The sequence below is a fragment of the Vanellus vanellus genome (genome assembly GCF_965231255.1).
Source record: "Vanellus vanellus genome assembly, chromosome: 2".
Taxonomy (NCBI): Eukaryota; Metazoa; Chordata; class Aves; order Charadriiformes; family Charadriidae; genus Vanellus; species Vanellus vanellus.
Genome location: NC_138906.1, coordinates 47,975,103 through 47,995,287, shown reverse-complemented (window position 1 = coordinate 47,995,287; position 20,185 = coordinate 47,975,103). Strand labels below are relative to the sequence as shown.

Here is a 20,185-nt window from a genome sequence, read left to right as displayed (position 1 = left end):
CTCTCCAGAGGGGAAAGCACTCATATCCTAACGCTAAGGGACCATTGTTCTGTTACAGCAAAGTTTCACCTTGAGATAGGCCAAGCTGAAATTCTCTTGGCATATATTACACAAACATGATGCTACAGGACTCTTGCATGGGAGAATTAATTTGTTTTGAATTCACCATCTTCTGCCAACAGAGGATTGCACAAGATGGGGATAAGGGTGAGGAGATGGAAGGGCTCAAGGTCCTAAAGCTTCTCCAGGCAAGTACTTGACTCGGGGACCTGGTTTTTGCTGACCGCACATCAGTGCCCCCGCACCTTTTTAATGGGTTTTATCTTAACAGATGAAACAAATATTTCCAGAAGGGAAACATAATCATGCCCAAGTGAAAACAAACTCTTCAGTATGACTAAATACAGCTTGCATCAGCCAACTCACCCCACAACTGACATCTTAAATGCAAGTAACTCTGGACAACTGCATTTCTGCCAAACTAGATGTCATTAATTATGCAGTTCTTTGTTCCCATAAGACTTCAATTTATAGGTCATATCTTTACTTCCCTTTACTGAGAACAAACAAATTTACACTTCCCTTCCTCTTACAAGCACAGTCATGCATTTTTCCCTTATTGTTTGATTAAAGCTGTTTCAACCACCGAGAACCTTGTACCTATGTTTTCAGAGGCAGCCTAATAGCTCTAAAATAACTATGAAGACAGAGGGTGGAAGACAGTCTTCCTAGGGTAGATGATTTTAAACATTTGAATGGAAAAATATCAAGCTATTCCCATGATTTCGCTACAATTTTACAAATCAAAGTATAAAAGAAAGATGCAGGCTGGCACCCAAACATATTAATATTCTGGTACATTCCTCCAGTTTCATATTTCCCTACCACCCACCCCTTCCCCCCACTTTAATATAGCAAATTTGCTCCTAGTTAAACGGAACTTTTCTAGAATATATTAAGACTAGAAAAACTCTTTAGGCAGATGCTTTGCTGACGACTGGTACCAGTTTTTCCAATCTCCTGGTTTCCAGATAGATTTGCTGTCCTTCAGTGCTAATATTCCTCTTGACACTCACATTTCCTATTTCGAGATTTTATTAGACAGAGCCAAAGGGAAACCAGAGAATATATTTCAGCTCTGTCTGCTGAACAGATACAAAGAGGGAGCTCTCTTCTATGACCAGCTCCATAACACAAAATGGAAAAAATGAACAGTTAGAAGGGGAATCCCTGCTTTAAAAAAAAAAAAAAATGCTATCAAGGAATTAAAAGAAAATTGACTGTGTAGCAAATTAGCAGATCTGGAATAAATAGCATTTAAACCTAGCTAATGACAGAATGGATTGGGAGAAAAATACGGTTCTCTCTTACGAGCCCAATACCAGAATAGTGAATCCACAAATCTAAGGACCTTAAGTGGTTTGGGAGTTTTTAGTGCTCTTGCAAAGCACCTTTGAACAGGATGACTGAATGGATTTCAGGGGCAGCAAAGACACAGGAGTAAAAAATTCCATTTTCAGGACGTAAGCTGCCCCCAGCTTCAGGACAGAGGACAAAGTTCACTGTTCTCAGTGCCTGATGTTACAAACTTCAAAGTCATCTGATATTTTTTTTGTACTGCAAGGTATGCATTCCTACCATTGACTTTTCCAAGTATAACTCTTTAAGATATGCACGTTCTGTGCCTTACGTAGCTATTTATAGTAATAGAAGTGCAAGTTCATACTCAAGGTGGGGTTTGGGGGATTTTTTTTTTAATTGCACATATTAATTGACACAATACAAACAATTCGTTCATCTTATTTTGTTGCTAACTTCCTCTCTTTCTCTAGCTCACTTCTGATTTATCTCTAGCACACACCATAGGCCCCATGAGCAGGGATTGCTTTCAGAGCAGTTACAGATGAGTAGTAGATACCATGCTTACTGTGCTTTGAAGCAGAGTTTACCTATTTGCCATGCTGCTTCTAGTCTGAAGGATTAAGCCTAATAACCCCCACACACCATCCTCACTGCCTGAGACAATGGATCCAAAACAATGCTGTGCAATTTAAAGGATCAACATGGTCACATATTATCTTGCATGCCACATCTTATCAACTCAACTCCTGCTTCATCGGCTTTCAAAGCAATGAAGCTTGCATTCGTGCCTCCCTTTCCTGTGCCTTGCTCTGAGGACATATTCTCTTCTCTCCCCTTCTCTTACCCCACGAGTTTACCTTCCGCCTTCTGGCACACACCTACACTACTTTTCTCATCTCTCAGCCTCACCCCCGACCTGTAACAAACAAAATCCTTCTGTAATTTTCATGTATTTCACACATGCTACCCTATCTCTCACTCTCCCCTTGAACACAATCCCATCCTGGCTACTCAGCCACAGATGCCACACATCATTGAGCTGAGCACAGAAGCAGCAGCTCTAGGCAACTCTGCCTCTACTTCTGCCTCTCCCTGCCTCAAGAGAAAAATAGAAGTACCACCGAGGAACATCCTTCCCCTTGGGGGGGGGGGGGGAAGCCTCAGACACCACCAGCAAGCCCTGTTACAGACACCAAGCAGAAGCACTGCCTAAGCCACCACACACACTCAACTCTCAGCTACTTTTTCCCCTAAAGTGAAAAGCTGCCTGACATCTCACAAGCTTTCTTGCTTTCCCCACAGCCAGTAGATCGCACCTGTACTTTCACGCCTCATCCTTCCCTGCCTCAGTCCCGCAGGCGTATCAATAATCAAGTAGTAGTTGGGGAAAAGGAGGTAAGGTCCTGATGACAGTGCAGAAAGCAGAGCTGTTTCTCCCCAAACCAATACACTTTAGAGCCACATTTAACACATTCCTGCTTCAGCACGACCTAATCAGCACCAAACCCTGAAGGTTTCCCCAATCTGCCCCACTCCAGCCTCTTTTCCAGCAACTTCCACTTGCAGCTATTTAGCTGCTGAGCATTTTGCTTTAAGAAGAAAAAGCAGACAAAGTCTACGCTGTATTTTCAAATAATTACAACTACTGATAGGAAAGAGCAGGGCTCTGAAAGACCATTGATAATAAGAGGAGAACAAAATTAGCCTTGTGCAATTGATAGTTTGTGCCTGCTGTAGCTGTTCCTGGACTGAAGAACATGTGCAGCAGTGGCTGTGAAGAAACATTTTTGCCATCAATTCATATGGCTGACATGCAACTCAAGACACAGGCCAGTGTCAGCCAAGTGCATATGCTTAAGAAGTTATTAATAGCAGGAAAGCAATGTAATCAGTATGTGCTCTCCAACTGCTGGCACAAGCTTATAAGGCAGAAAGTTCTCACCTGTCTGGCCACCCTCCGCGCTTCCCAGTAAGGTTTAGAGTCCTCTACAGCTTTTCCAATCTTCTTTACCAGTTCATCCAGTTTTACCGTTGCTTCAACCAGCACTGAGCGGAACTTCTGGCGTGCATCCTTTAAATGTTGCAAAAAGAAATGAAAGGGACAAAGACAGATTAGAGCTTTAAAATTTATTTCGGTCTGTTTGTTCCTACCTTCAGGATGCTCTTTTAGATTCACACATGAGCTGATACATTCAAAACACTTACTGTCATTTGGACTAAGCCAGAATTCTTCGGTAGAGGTAATAACAGGAACCCAGAACCACATTCAAAAGCTAGCATCCTGGACACCAAATCTTTGTCGGAGACATGCTTTTATGTCTGCCACAAAAGTGCTAGGTGTCACCTCTGGCAGGGTTTCTCAGAGAGGAATAGCTTGTAAATGCCTTGCTTGGTGATGAGGCAAACAGCAGCGTAATAAGTTCTGAGAGGGTGTTCAATGGCAAAGACACTGATCTAGACAAAGCTGGAATGGGGCTAGGGGACGGGCCAAACCCCTACAGCAGGCTGGCAAATTGGCCATCAGCATTTCCTAAACCATAGTGTGTCCCATCCCTAGTACTGTTTCCCCCAGAGACACCATTTCACAATGCAGACAAGGATGGACAGGACCTGCTTTCTGCAGGAAGAACTGGACACTTCCCACATGGTATATCTTCAAGTCAGCTCCTCTTTCTTTTTATAAACACATCCTACTTACTTCAATAGCAGCAAAAAAACTTCCAAGGTCCTCATGGCAAGACTGCCCACCATAAAAGCCTGCCTCTTCAGCTATGGTTTGTACCAATGGGTAAGCACACCTCCTTTCCATTTGATTGTTATTATTTACTGCATTTAAGAAAATAAATTCCAGCTACTTCCAAACTGGGTGAGTTGCCCTCTTTACATGATTAGTTGAAGCAATTAAAATATTCTTCTGCTCCACTGAAATTACCACACCTTTAAGCAAACTGATTCCGATTTCGATCTCAGCACCCAACACAGACTCTAAATCAATGGAATTCTTGCTGAGATGCAAATTCAGGCTGGGACCTGGCCCAGGATTTAAGGAGACTAAGAGGAAAGGCCATGTGAGCTCTTGACAAGCCTTGTAATTCTAATTAGAGAGCAGGATTTACACAGGCTGCTGGAGTGACATGTTGATTATCAGGAAGCAGCTGGCTTGAAGAAGTGCTCTAGTTCAGGAGGTTTTTGTCATTATGGCTGAGGATTTCTGGAATGCACAACTATTTATTCATTGGAAGAATTAAAATAGATTGGAGCCTACCACTATGCTCTCAGAAGTGGAAAAAAACTGCAATAATGTATTAGTTTTTACAAAAAAAAAAAAGCAATATGCTTCAGTAAAAGCTTCTTTACTTCCTTTTTAGTGTTATTTAAAACCTTAACCAGCATCAGTAATATTTCAGTCCAATGCAAATAGCTTTAGATTCTTAAGGTACTCCAATTTATTCTAAGGAAGTATTCAAATGGGTAACAAGGTCAAAAAAGGAGAATTAAATGCACATTAACTTATTATTTTATTACTCAAATCCAGTCAATAATCTCATTTCTTAGTAAAAGCCTGAAATGTATCACTCAAACAATACGTATCGAGTCAATGCTTTTTTTCAGTGAGAAGAGTTTGAATATTTCCAATTAAAGTACTAGACAATATATGGTTCACTGCTCAAAATGAGTTTCACAAGTAACTGAAGACTGCAAGCATGACGACTGTATTGCAAGAAAAATGTTAAGTACTGAAGTATATTTTACAAAAAAAAAAAAAAAAAAGATTCCTACAAGTGCAGGAACAAAATTAAAAACTTGTTTCTAAATGAGTGAGCCTGAAGGTTTGTTTCTCAGTTTCTTTGCGAAAGCTGCGTATTAGGATACTAGTTATGGACAGGAAATAGTTAAAGAAAAACATAAATGTATACGCATTAAGTAAAAAAAAACCCTGTGCAGTGATTCATCAAAAAAATCAGTTCCCATGTTTGTAAGATAAGCACTTGGAACAAAGAAACCATCACTACCAAATCTGTGCTTAGAAGACCTACCCCAAATCTATTCATGTAATAATTACATACACTCTTATCCAATAGGAAAAAGAGGACTAGTCTCCACCTGGAGTTTCAAAAAAGAACGAACAAACTGAAAACCACCAAGGACAGAGCACAAACTAACAGCAACTTCTGTACCCGTTAATCTTCCACCAACTCAGGTGAAGCACATACAAATTACTAAACTGTAACTAATCCTGTAACTGGCACCTGAGACACAGATCTTGCAAATGGTTAAGCACATGTTTATCCGTGAGCACAACCCCACTTCACACAGTAGCTAGTTACACAGAACAGGAAGCTTCAGCTGAAGAATATACAGGTGTGAACCTCCAGTTTATCATTTTCCCCAAAAGGTGACTGTTTCCTATTTTGAGGCTTTATTTGGGTCCGACCATCCTCATTTTTTCCAGTGAAGAACAATTACAAAAAACAAAACACCCTAGAACTTTATACTCATGTCATCCATCACATGACTTATTTTAAATGACATTTATTCTCAGACTCCTGACTGCGGGGTACACAAGCCTGCAGGCTCCATCACCTTCTGCATGAGAGAATAAGCAGATGCTCGTACTCTGCTGGGATCAGTCCCCCCTACCAAAGGTTTGCAGCCATCCCCTACAGACAAAGCAACAAGATGCTGAGGTCTCTGAGAAGGTGTAATGCCAAACCCATGCCCTCTCCTCCACTACACGCACCACTTTTACTCTCCACTAGCCCCAACTACACTACAAAAGCACAAAGATCCCACTTTGTGTATCCACACGGTGTGTGCTCCTGCAGCAACCCAGTGCATTCACACCACCCAGTCTCCTCAGTCCAAACCAATCCAGCTCTCATGGGCTCAGTGACTGCGTCTCCTACCTGGGAGCTATGGCAACATCTCCTGTGATCAGGGGCACAGCTCCCTCCTGCAAACACGCAGCCGCACTAGTGCGTCGGCTCAGTGTGTCGGCCCAGCTTCGTGCTGGCAGAGCACCTGTAATAGTCATCACCCTTGGGACAGTGCAAAATTCCCCTGGCAGGCACCCCTGGGGAAGTTTAAATAAGAAATACAGGTGCAGCAGCTATTTTTACCCTTCATGTGAAACTGGGGAGGTCAGAAGCACCAAGGCAACTGCACCAGGGGCACTGGGCTTGGTGCACTTGCTGCTTACGTGACATGAAAAGTGCATTTGTGGTGCACAAGAAGGATGGGCCTGTGGTCAAGGCAATAACCTGGGAATCAATTTAATTCCCTACTCTATGTCCATCTTCCTATGTTACTGTCAGTGAGATGCTTCGACCCATGCGAAGTGATTCAAAGCTATAAATCCTCTTAATGGTGTTTTCTGTAAGAACCCTCATGTCAAAAACTTAGAGGCTCAGGAAAAGCATAGCAGTGCTGTTCATCCATGGTCCCCAGCACGAGGGAAGCCTTACATCTGTGTTAGGAAGACAGCCACACCACCTTCAACTTATTTATCAAATCCTCTGGTGTGATGTGCCTCCCTGGAAGTGTTACTACTTAACTGCCAAACTTTTGCTTCATTCAGACCTTTACCTAGCACACGTGGATAACAGAGAAAGGAAAAGACGACAATTCCTGCAACTTGCTGCCACGAGCAAAACTGAGACAGGGCAGCATACGCCATGCAACTTTTCCAGCACAGTCCTCAATTCCTAGTTTCTGTATTTAAGTTGTTTTAAAGACAATGGTTTCCCAGCAGAAATGCTAGTTATTGATAAAAGCAAGTATGCAGCCTTAGGTACAAACCCTGTGAGTCACACTTAACATTTCTGGGTATTTTTTGGAAAAAAAAAAAAAAAAAAATCACCACATGGGTTTTTCTCATCACTGCACTGAATACATACACAGACTAGATAAACCATAACAGAAGCAATGCAACCGAGGAAAGACATCTCAAACACCCAAACAACATTTCAAAAGCACGTTTTCCGCTCTACTCACACAATCTTCTGTGATAATTTTTAAGAACACCTTGTCACTAATTTTGCAAAGAGAAAGGCTATATTGGAAGCTGACTGGCTAACACTTCCAATGTTTTCTCCCTCCTATTTGCTCAAAGGAAATGATGATAAACCTTTTTAAAGCTGGACAAAAGCCAATTAAGGCACTTTACCCTTGATGCATGTCACAAAGTGAAAAAAAAAAAAAGCAGCAGCTGAAACTTCTCACTGAAGTTATAGTCTTAATAACTAGACTCTCGCTACCTAGGTGTTCGTCACACACGCGCTCCAGCAAGTATAGCACTTAGTGCACCCCGTGAACAGCTGCAGTTTGTTTTGCAACACCTTGTCCTACATCAGTAAGAGCTCCACTCTTATCAACTTTCTTCCTGGAAACCCTTAGCACTTTTCTCTGAAATGATAGATATTACATGTGTAGTTAGAGGGAGCATGCCAGACTTCTACCCCATATATGCTTTTGCTTCAATAATTCATTATTAAAAGCAGACTTTGTCTCCAGTAACTTGCTGTTGGGTAGCTATCCGCTACTGCACCAAGAGAGGGACCACACTTAACAACAGCCCATCCATACAGCAGCATTTTGGAGATCCATCCTCAAATGTCGAAAGAAACTAAAATACAATTTTACACTTACACTGCACCTGTTGGAAAATAAAGCATGCTTGTTTTCCTTTCTCATGAGTGATGGTGATGAGATGGTGTTAGATGCCAGATGACAGGCAAGTAACTATTTCCGCCATTTCCAAATGAAGCACGTATTTTCAAACAATTTTCTGTTTAAAATCAACCAGGTGTGAAGCATCTTAGTACGAAGCACATCTAAATTTCATTTACAAAGGTTGTCCTATGACCTTGGTGTCCAGGACCTCCGACAATCCATTAAACCAGCCTGGGAGGTGCATGGGAAATGAAATTGCTGACTGAGAGACCGGCTTCATCTATTTCCAAGAGGCAGGCAGTATCCATACCTGCCTTCCTCTGCTACAGAGACCTACCAGCTCCAAAGGCTCATTTCCAAGTTAAAATAGCATTAGTATCAACAACATCCAAGTGTGAAAGCAGGTAGGCTTCCCAATTACGTACACACCAGATTTCTGAGCACACGCACATGCTCAGAAATCTACCTCAGAGCATCAAACAGGTTAATGATATTTTTAACATCTATTTGGTGCCTGAGCGGTTCAAGTAAACCAGACTGACTAGTGAACCTTAAAAACAAGGTGTAAGGAAGGGGTTAAGTAACATCTTAATTTTTAAGCATGAGAAAAAGTCTTTTTTCCCCACACAGCTACTAATTTACCATCTAAGAACAATAAAAATTGGTATTTGGAAGTTGCTCTAACCTCCTTGCAGACAGTTACAGACCGAGACTAAAAACACACTGGTATTTTTAGCCCTCCTGGAAGAGGGGAGAGGAAATCACACAGGGGAAGGCACTGGGTGCTCCTTCCAAAACAAGATTTCTCTGCCCAACCCTTCCTCCCTCCCTTAGGCTAGAAACCCATCTCTGCTTCACGAACATTAATCAAGTAAAGCCCTTTGACTCACTCGGGCGACAAAATCTTTCCAGAGCCATAGCAGAGGAAGGAGCCTTTCCTTACTCATCCATGGATGAAAGCAGAAGGCAAAAAACCAAGCAATCCACATGCAGGAGCCATTTCCTACGGAAACAAGTAGATTATAAAGAGACACGTAAAGATTCGCCCTGCTAGTGCTGGACAAATCCATCATGCATGTATAACGCAGTCCAAAAACCAGCAGGGACACCAGCCAGTGAGCTGCTTCTCCCTTATCTGTGTACTCTTATGGACACTGGAAAATGCTGCACAGGGATGCTGATAAGGCAGCGGATGTTTCCACAGATAGACGTTTCCCCAGGCCGAGCAGGCATGCTCAGAATGAAGTTCCTGCCCACTGACAGGCCATTTTTCTAAAACTTGGAAGACTGAGGGTTGTTTTTTTTTTGTAAAGTCTACCTAAAATGTTTGTGTGACAGGGTCAAAAGCTTGAGCTTTACCCCCAAACCAAGTATTTTAGTGATGAAGTAAGAAGACCAACTCTGAACAAGATAGCCCCTCTCCTTCTGAGAGTCGTTCAAATGTTGACAAGGCTCACACGTGAAAGATACCCATAACGGATACACCCCTTTACTTTGACTCTATCCAACACCAACCCAGGGTGACCGTTAGGATAAATCCAGGACTAAAAGTAACACAAAGACTCACAGATCAGGACTAGAAGATCTAGGTAAGCGTACAAGAAGGATCCTAACCAGGCCCCACCTATAACAAGCATGGCTGAAAGCAGCACTGTTCAGCTCTAGTCTTCGTGTGCAGTCATCTCCCCTTAACAAACTCTGGCAAGCTCATAGCTCCAGCAACACAAACTCTCACTAACAAAAACCACATTTGGGATAGCTGGGATTCCAGTGGTAATTTTAATGGTATGTGCTGTATTTCCCCTCCCTGCAATGCTGCCAGAGGGTCCCTGAGTGAATTTGTTACATCTGAATTGTACTTTCAGGAGCCAAAGACGTGTATGAGTTAGCTGGACAGGCGAGTCATGCACATTTGTTAAGTACATTTACAACTCCTGATGTGAGTTCAGATGGAGATACATTTCCAATAAACAGGAAAAATGCTCAAATAGCAAGGCGTCGCTCTAACTTGCATTCGGCCAAAACACACTTGTATCTCCGCTGCAAGATATTTCCCCCACCTCTCCACAGACACTTCAAATGTAAACAGGGATGCTAGCGAAGCCAAGTGTTAAATCCCTCGGAGGACCCTTATCATCCTTTCACTGTGTCACTAATGCTCAGCGCTGCACTTAGTATGAGCAGCATTATGGATTTTAAATCAAGCCTAATCAAAGATTCATTAACAGGCAATATATTAACACAACATATAACTACCAGCTACTCAGTGCCCTTTAGTGGCTCTGCAACTCCTGAACAGGCTGTGAGCATCATCAGGTCAGGGTATTTCTCCAGGGTTTAATAGGATAGGTCAAAAGAGCAAAAAATGAGTAATTCTATCAAGTAAAAGAAAAAAGCCAACTTCAGTGTATCTGTTCAAGTCATGCCATGCGTGTAAATCCACCCCTCTCACAGGTGGCTGGGGTAGAGAACTTAGTGAAAAAAAAAAAAAAAAGCAGGCTGATCAACTTAAAACGGAATTCCTCATTTTATAACCTCTGTGAGCAGCAAACACCAATGTTTTCTACATCATTCAAACATGGACACATTTGTAACTACACCAAGAGAGCGTAGTCTCAAAATCCTAGAAGCCTGCACTGATTTCAGCCTCATAACATTTCTATGGGGTAAAGCAGCACTTTTCCTGCCATTTTGCAGATGTAGACCCAAGGCACAGTGAGAACAAAAGCATGGGGTTTAGCAGGATTTAACACCTACAACCTTTTTTTTTTTTCCCAGTTAATGGGAACTGGAGATAGTCAGCAGTCCCATTTAGAGCAAAGCTACAGGAAGTCTAGAACAGACTCACAGTACTTAGATGCCACAAGGTTACTCTTCCTGCTTATCAGAAAGTACATCAAGTCACAAAAACACACGGGTATCTTTTTCTGAACTTCCTTCAAAGAAATATACCTTCTACTCAAACGCTCCCATTGCTTTTCCAGATTAATCTGGGAAAAAATTCAACAGTAGGAATGTATGGACCACAAAGTAACGCTACAGGAAGCTGGCAACCAGCATCTTGTGCTGCAAACAGCCTAATGATACTGTTTGTGTTCCCATTAAAATCAACTACGAGCAGATATTGAAAAGATGAAGAAAATAATAAAAGAAGAATATTATAAATATAACTCCATTTACCAGTTTAAAAAAACCCAACACATCTTTCTTCTAATGAAGTATCTTGCAATAGCAGCAACACCACAAACTAGGAAGGAGTACCAAGAAGGACCCAAAGCAGCTGATAAAAGCCAAAAGAGCAAATCTTCAAAGGCAAATTCAGCATGCCTCTCCCAGAAGCCCACATTTTCTGCAGCATTCAAGGATTTTGGAAGTCTTTGAGGCAGAATTATTCCAGTTCTAAACTCCCCCTTCCCAACTCTGGATTTAGTCCTATAAGGCTGCTTGGCAAAGCTTTCTTTTCTTGTCCAGAGTATGAATGCAGGGCTTTTCTTCTAACCACAAGTGTTGGGGTTTGTTGTTGTTTTTTTAATACCTTTCCTTTAGAAAGGTCTTAAGTCCATTTAAAATGCATTTATCAACATGTATATAAATTAAGCCTTGCTTACATCATCCAACTGCATTTGTCCTCAAAATTTAAGCAGATCAAAAGTAATGAAAATCTTTCTGGATTAAAAATTATGCAGTTGCATGATACCACAAACTGGCTTCAATCCAGTAAGATTTTTGGATGAAAAGCAAAGAGGAAACATTCATGAAAGCACACTGTTCATGAGATTTCAACTTAATTCCATCAAATACTGCTTACAGTAAGTACTACAGACACATCTGCAGTAAACATTTAATAACAGAGGTAGAAAGCATCATATAATCATTCTCTGCACTATCATACACATAGTATTTCTTCGACTAAGTAAGGTAAGCAACAACGTTAAGAGCAAGCTAATGTGGAAACACTGCTCTTTTATTTACAATGATATATCCAGGAGCCTTTTGGCCTTTAGAGCTCAGGATGTGTCACACACACAGTAGCTACAAATCTCCAGGCTCTACAAACACTTGAACACATGAATAATTTTAATCAAGCAGTAAAATCCCATCTTAAGTCATTGGGACTTATTTCATAAGTATGCATTTGCATTATTATTACTATTCTATCTGCTTCATAATATGTCCTCAGTGCAAGGTTATGACAAGCTTAATGAAATCCAGGCAACTATCCATAACACCATCTTTCAATTTCAGTACCTCAGCATGAAATAAGGAGACTGAAAAGATATATTAAAAAAAAAATCATTATATGTATGTATATAAAGAGTCCTGATGTCCATTTAATTGGTACTGCTGCAGACTAGCATGCTGATTTTTAAAGTTCACTCATAAAATTTAAATCAAGCTAGTGACACTGAACAGTTTTCACAGCTGAAATATAGTTTAATTTTGCATAACAAACAGTCCCCCACTCCACTAAGTTTATTTGCCAATAAATTCATGATCTACATGCCACAAAGAACAGAAAATGCAAACAAGTAGGGAGAAGAAAATAGCCACATGACAAGGCTGCTTTATTTCCAAAGAAGTTTATAACCCTATGTTCTGTTTGGTGCATACAGTGAATACTCCAATATTTTAAAATACTACCAGAAACCATGCCATGCTCCAAGTACCCACCTCATGAAAACACACATAAAAGTGAGGGGAGATCCAACAGCCATTTTGAAGATGCAGAACAGAAATCTATAGATGTTCATGACTGCAATCTAAGCATGTTTTGACACAGTATTCAAAATACTGTAACGTTATCAAAATTATTTAGGATGTAAAAGAGCATTTTATGCCAGTTTTCCTTTAGCAGCATATTCATCTTACACTTCCACTTGCTTTATCTTCTTTGTTTTGCAGTTAAAAGAAAATTAGACACACAAGTAGGACAGTTTGTTTTGATTTATTTGATCAATAATGCTGAGCCTTCCAGAATAACTACCAAGTAGCTGAAACTCAAACTTGGGGCTTTAGAAACAACTTCTTCAGAACTTTATTAGATTTTTAAATGTCCAAGAAAACCTCTTTTTCCAACTAGGAAGTCTTCCTTCAACTCCTTCAACTTTCCTTACTCAGAAAGTAATGACAAAAAACGCAAAACTAACAAGCTAAAAAAAGTAGCCACCAAAGAGGAGATCCTGGCAGGTAACTGTATGGCAAAGGGCTCTTAACCAAATAAACTTTCACTGTCTATAATCACAAGAACACAAACCCAAACCAGTGACTTGTAAAAACAGAACTTGTCTAAGGTTAGTTTCAAAACCTAAAAAATTGAGTTTGCCAGTGAGGGGGTGGGGTTCTCCACACAGGGTTTTCACACTGTCAGCATCCCTCTGCCTTCTCCCTTTCTATTCCAGCTCAGCATCCCTCTGCCTTCTCCCTTTCTATTCCAGCTCAGCATCCCTCTGCCTTCTCCCTTTCTATTCCAGCTCAGCATCCCTCTGCCTTCTCCCTTTCTATTCCAGCTCAGCATCCCTCTGCCTTCTCCCTTTCTATTCCAGCTCAGCATCCCTCTGCCTTCTCCCTTTCTATTCCAGCTCAGCATCCCTCTGCCTTCTCCCTTTCTATTCCAGCTCAGCATCCCTCTGCCTTCTCCCTTTCTATTCCAGCTCAGCATCCCTCTGCCTTCTCCCTTTCTATTCCAACTGTTCACTCAATTCACACCTTTAAAAAAAAAAAAAATCATCACCAGACTCTCATGGCCAAATTACCATTCAGGATGGCACAATTCAGGAGGGAACCTATTCAAAAATACTGTTCTGTTGCTCATAAAATCCAACATGCACAAAAGGAAAATGCAAGGATGAATTCTGTACCTCCAGCTCTGTCTCTCTGCGATTGATATCATCTGTAGACTGATTTAGTTTTTCCAGCTCCCCCTAGAAAGAAAGAAAGAAAAAAGTCAAACTCATATTAAGAAATCGGGGGGGGGAAATTGTCTCAGAAGGCTCATTCAGCATCCCCACTGAAAACTCAAAAGGGCTGTGGCTTACAAATTCAGTGAAAAGAGAAAACCTTGAGATGTTTAGAATAACTCTGCCACTAGTCTTCTACTTTGCTACTTACAAGAAAAATAATCAGAGAAGCTCTATAGTTTTATTTTAAGGTGGTACATTTCCTGTTCTGGCTTATTCCTAACTATTAAAAATAAACATAAGGTACAGTAAGTTCTGTCTTGTTAATCAATATAGTCAGTATCTGCTAGTTTCCAGCAAGACACACACATGCACTCCAAAAGGATTAGCATAAAGTTAGTACTATCACAGGAGACAGAGTGAAAGCACAGCATTGATAAGAAACACGTCTTGCAGCATGAGAGGCATTTCACTCTGGATTTTGGCAAACCATTTTAAAAGGCAACAAGTCAATAGGACATATAATTATGTTTACTTAGTCTGCCTTCGTGCCAACATTTTGATCTCTTAACAGCAAAAACAAAGGTGGTAAATCCCTTGAATAAATATTTACTAGAGGTGGTGTTGGCATGAATGAAGTTACTGTAAAAACAAAGCTCATTCTTAATTACTTTCTTACCACAAAAAGCAACCCTCGGGAACAGTCTCCAAAAGCCTTCTTTATTTAAGCAACATATTACTCCATGTGAGATCCTACAATTTCAACAGGAGTGTTCTCTAACTCAAACGTTATTTAATTTTCAACCGGTGTAACAGAATCCACCTTGAAATGTTTAGCTGTATAAACAGAACACTGTAAATTGATTGTCACTTGAGTGATTTCCTACTAGGTTACAAGAATGACTCTGGTTACAATCAGAAAGGAATTAATTGCAACAGTTTAGTTCTCTTATCCTTGGAGGTCAGGTTTCATTTGTAGCTCCTCGGATTTGGGAGATACATACCTGCATGTTTTCTGAAACAGACACTCATACAGAAATTACCTAATTGCCTTTTACTGTAAGGCTAAGAACATGGTTCTCATGAAGGCAGAGCAAGCAGCCTGTTTTTTCAGCCAAACAGAAAACTCAACAAAAAACACTGTTTTGCCCACAATGTGCAAAACAGGTACGTGGCAACACGTTGCAAGCTGCAGAACCTAAGGACAAAATTAAATCAATAGGCACTAACGGAGCTCAGCTTCTCAAAATCAGGGCAGTAACAGGCTAGCTTTTGGCTGAGAGCCTCTCTATGTGTAACCATGTTTTGTGGATTTTGCAATTGCTCTGCTCAGCCCTGAAAAAGAAATGCTCACAATGGAGAAAAGAATGACAATTACAGCAAGGAGGGCCCTATGCCAAGGATCCATCCTCTCAGCAACGTACACACATGCTTATATTCACTCATGACAAATAGTCCTAGAAATGCTGGAGGCAAAAAGCCATAAATCTGCAGGGTCCTAAAAATACATTTCATTTCAGGGACCACAGCATGCTGAAGTTTTCACTAGGCAATTAATCAAGATGTGATTTTTAGGGAGAAAAGCTTTGTTTAGAAACCATGTAAGGATAAAAAGCATTTCAGAAGGCATTCATAGAGAGGAAACACCGTCTTCCACTAAAGCTCCTTTTTTAAACAAAAATAATCTAAAAATCTACGTTCTCCCCCCATTTACGAGTTTCTGAGCACCAGCCCTGTTTCACCAGCAAGGTCACGCTGTCACGGTCAAAAATAAAAGGGGAGGGGAAGTTCAGCAGGAGGAGAAGGAAGGACGCCCAAGGGAGCCCGGTGAAGAGCGCTGCCCGGGGTCGCGGGGTAACAAAGGGCTGGGGCGCCCCGGGGCCGCTTCCCCCCCGCACCCGGCGGGCGACGAGACACCCAGGGCTGCTCTGCACCGCCGCCCGGCGCAGGCAAATATATATATACGCACATATACGTGTGCGTATATATATATATATATGTGTGCGTGTGTATATGTACGCATACATGCATTAAAAAGCAAAAATTAAAATAAAAAGGCAATCATTGTAACAATTACCATACAAATCATATATATTTTAAAATAAATTTTAAAATTAAACACACACACACACGCCCCCCCACCACCCCCTGGAGAGGCCGGCTAAGGCGCAGCGCCCCTCACCTGGATGCGGGGGTCCACCTCCTCCTCCTCGGGGCGCGGGCCCTCCTCGGCGGCGCGGCCGCGCCTGCTCCCCGGCTCCATGGCGGCGGCTCCGGCTCCGGCTCCCGGCGCCTCCCGCTCCGCCGCTGCCTGAGCTCCGGCTCCGCCGCTGCGGCCGCCCCGCTCCGGTCCCCGCCCGGCCCCGCCTCCGAGGGGGGGGGGAACCCCTCCTTCCCCACAGTGTCCCCCCCACAGTCTCTTTGTGCATTCGCACCGCAAAGAGGAAATGAGCGCAAAATTGCGGGGTTTCCTTTTATTTTATTTTTTTTAACCCTGCTTCCCTCTTCCCCCCCCGCCCCTTTTTTGTGTGTTAATAATGCTTTAATGGTTGTGTTTTGCTGTGCTCGGCGCTCGCCCCGCCGTCCTCCCCGCCAAGTGCAAGCAACTGCACTGCGTGAAACCAAAATGAGTAGTTTCAGGTGGAGGGAAATGCTAACGATACCTTGCGTGGCTGTTTTCCTTGTTTTTATTTTACACCCCCCCCTCCTCCTTCTTTCCTCTTTTTCAGGCTCTGCTGGGGGCTGACATGTCTATGGAGAAGAAAAAGGGAATGAAAGGGAGGAGATGATAAAAATAATAAAGGCACTTTCAACAACCTTGAAAATTCAAATTAAACCCAGATTTCTATTGTGTGGCAGCTGAGCAAGCCACTATTGTAACTACTGCATGCAGCAGAAAAAGACATATTAAAGACATGTCCCTTTGTTGTCACTAAAAAGGAACTTCTTGCAAGAAGCACTGATACTATGTAGATGCTCGGCCCCGGGCCAGCAGAGCACTTCAGATTAGGGTCTCCTTAATCATGGGGGAGGTGCCCAAACCGGCACCCAAACACTAAGGGGAAAAGAGTGGGACCTCCTTCTGACTAGCAGTGTACCAGCAGGGATGGGCTCCAGCGCCTCTTCATCTCACTGGAAGGGCTGGAACCCCTTCTGTGGGCTGCAGCAAAGAAATAAAGTGTTAAACGATTACTTTCTCTTCCCTTCTCACAGCAACCCCAGAGAGATTAACAGTGTGTTGCATCACCACTGAAAAGGAAAAACATTGTGCTTTGTCTTTTCCCTCCTCAAGACTGAGAGAAGAGAGTCCCACCAGAGCACATGGGCCAGGCTACCCATGAAGGAAAAACAAGGCAAGAAGTGGAAACTGGCTGAGCCGAGGCCCTTCCTCAAATCACACCAACCGCACTGAACCACTTCCTCCGGGTGGGTAACAAGTAGTTTCAAACAGATGAGGAATATATCTCCACCTTAAAAGTATCACTTTTGATTTAACCCCATTACTGTTAGAAAACTCCTCAAAAGATTGATTAATAATAATAATAATAATAATAATAATAATGAATTTAAAAAATACAGTTCTTGGACATGGTGAAGAAGCTTCCTTTGATAGACTCAAGATGAAAAAAAAAAAATCTCAACAAAGCACAAGAAGATGAAAATCTACATTCCTAAGGTAAAACAAGGGCAAAAGAAAAGCATTCAAGCTCTTCCAAACACTGTAAAGCAATCAGGAAGAAAAAAAAAAAAAAAAAAAGATGGGAAGAAGAGGAGAGTGGCACAAACATTTGAAAATAGTATAAACATGCAAAGTGACACCAACAAACTAAAATAATCAAGGAACAGAGGAGGTGTTGCAAAACTGCAGATGGGTTGTTTGCAACATCTTCACTTCTCGTAGCAGAAGAAATCATGTAAAGAAGAAAAAAAGGAAAAGAAGAAAAAAAAAAAAAACCACCTATCAGCCAAAGCCAAGTGTTTTACTGCTGTCCATTATGGGAATTCAATGTGTACACACAGCCTGAGGTTCCCAAGGCCCTGGTGTCTCTCATCCCCACTGTGGCTCATGCCAAGACCGTGGTGGTCAAATGTCCAAAGTTCTCATCATCATAACAGAGCACAGGAAACACAAAACAGCATATGGAAGAGTTAATGCTGGCAATCCTGCTGTTATTACTTACATTTCTAGAAAACAGGGCTACATAAAACAGTTACTGTAGCTTTGCCATGTTTCTCCAAAACCTACGCGGTCTGACCCACAGCAACGTCAGGCAAAGCACTGCCCACTGCTTGGGGTACGGAAATACTCCTGGGCAGACCATGCTCTCCCCCAAGGGATTTGTAATGTTTGAGCGGGGACTCTGTTCTTCCATTGCTACCATGACAGTCCCCGTGACTGTCTCAGCTCAAAAAACCTCCAGCCAAATTCATCAAGGCAGAGCAAGCTGTTTCTTTCCTCAGTCGTACAGTGGAATTAGCATGTTGGGAGAGCTGCCTGTAGAGCTGAGTGCTGTGCAAGAGGCAGTATGAATACACAGACCCCTTTCCCCACAGCTCCGAAATCTCACACAGATCCCCAGGATCATCAAGATCATTTTATATCAAACCAATACCTCGGAAAGACTTGTATTTTAAAAATCACTGAAGAATGCAAAGATCATATGTTTGTCATTACTGCAGACATCACCAAGGCATAAATAGTAAAGCGGTCTTAAGGGAGCGTTTTGACAGAAAAGGGAAACCATTCAGTACACATGAAGATCAATAAAAGACTCAAGAACATTATTTCCGTGCTCAGTTTTTTCTCTTCCCTATTAAATAGTTTTGGCTGAAACCGCTGTCACACGCAAAGGGTGGCAGAGCCCCAGGAGTATCCGAGGAAGAATCTTGCACAGCACATAGATGGACTTCATGCTCTGCTTAAGTTGATATGGTACAAGAAGTCAACTGCGGATGATGGCATTTGGGTACTACTTCTGCCAAGTCATGAGTGATCTCATCCCAGCAAATCTCTCCTGCATGATCTGTGAAAAGCCAGACACCTCCACAACCCCACCCCGCTCCCAGAAAGCCAGTCATCTTGACCTTTCCGCTTCCCCCACAGGTCCCACATGCGCCAAGGCGGGTGAGTAAAGCCTGCACGAGGCTTGACCGAGACAGCCTGTGCTTTCTCCTGTATCAATATTTCAAAACCCTGGTCCCAAGCATTCAATATTTGAACGAAGCACTGTGCAGTTAAGGCAGGAAGAAACAACACTCTCTTTCACTAATGGGATTCCAGAGCAGCTGCAGCAGAGAATTAGCCCAGACCCGCCAGGCCGGGCTGCAGCTTGACACGAGTTACACTGGAGATGGTATAGCTCACCTAAAAAGCATGCGGCGACGTGATCCAAGTTACTTCGACAACAAATTTAATTGCACCAGGCAGTGCCTCTGTGTTGCAACATGACAGCAGCCTTTTGGGGTACAACTTTATCATTAATGCCAGATCCTGAGCATGGAAATTTGTGGGCAAGGGTGATGCTCTGGCCAAGAGCATTGCGTCAGTCTTACTTTTGGGGGAAGTTGCTAGATAAAGCCATTTTTTGGTTCCACGGAAATCCTCGGTGCGCAGGCAGCATTTGGCAGGGGAAAGAGGGAAATGTCTGTACTTTGAGGGAGGAGTACAGAGAGGAATTCTCTCCCTCGTTCTGGAGGATGGTTTGTAGATTATTTATTACATCTCTGCATAGACATTGGGGAACTAGAAGTTGCATTTTAAATAAAATCAGATGGGAAGAAACACATATCATTGAAGAACTGCTTGGGGAAACACACTAATGACTGTAGTTAATTTAGGGGGAAAAAATCAAAGTGAATGGATAGTGTAATTTTACATATATTTGATAATGGTGGATTCTGAATGGATTTTAAGGAAGGGCTGGGTTTTTTCCAAATCTCATCTTACATTCAAATTTCTGCTTACACTTGCCCTCAAAGCTTGCTTCTGCCCAAGCACTAGAGGCAAGGACCTAAAATACAAATCAAAGTTGCATTTCCTTCCTCAGAGAGAAGTATCTCTACTTTTTGAACACTGATAGCATACTGAGCAGAGTTCAGTACTAATTAACACACATTTGATTAGCAAAGACACATTTGCAGTTCATGGAAGCCTTTGTGGAGAAAACAGCCTGAGAGACAGAGCCTTGCTTATGGAATACTGCCTCTCTCGTCAAGGGGACTGGAGAAATAGTTCTGCTCTAAAATTCTCCTGC

At 42.1% G+C, this 20,185-nt stretch overlaps 1 protein-coding gene across 2 annotated transcripts in view; it reads right to left on the bottom strand.

Moving 5' to 3' along the window:
* SH3BP5 (SH3 domain binding protein 5) overlaps positions 1 to 16,253 on the bottom strand; it is a 57,439-nt gene extending 41,186 nt beyond the window's left edge. For both annotated transcript variants that reach the window (XM_082478956.1, XM_082478955.1), the window contains exons 1-3: positions 16,114 to 16,253; positions 13,893 to 13,955; positions 3,305 to 3,433 (exon numbers count right to left, since the gene is read on the bottom strand). In XM_082478956.1, coding sequence (XP_082335082.1) covers positions 3,305 to 3,433; positions 13,893 to 13,955; positions 16,114 to 16,194 — 273 coding nt within the window. In that variant the 5' untranslated portion in view covers positions 16,195 to 16,253. The remainder of the gene's footprint in view (positions 1 to 3,304; positions 3,434 to 13,892; positions 13,956 to 16,113) is intronic.
* Between the last annotated feature and the right edge of the window lie 3,932 nt (positions 16,254 to 20,185).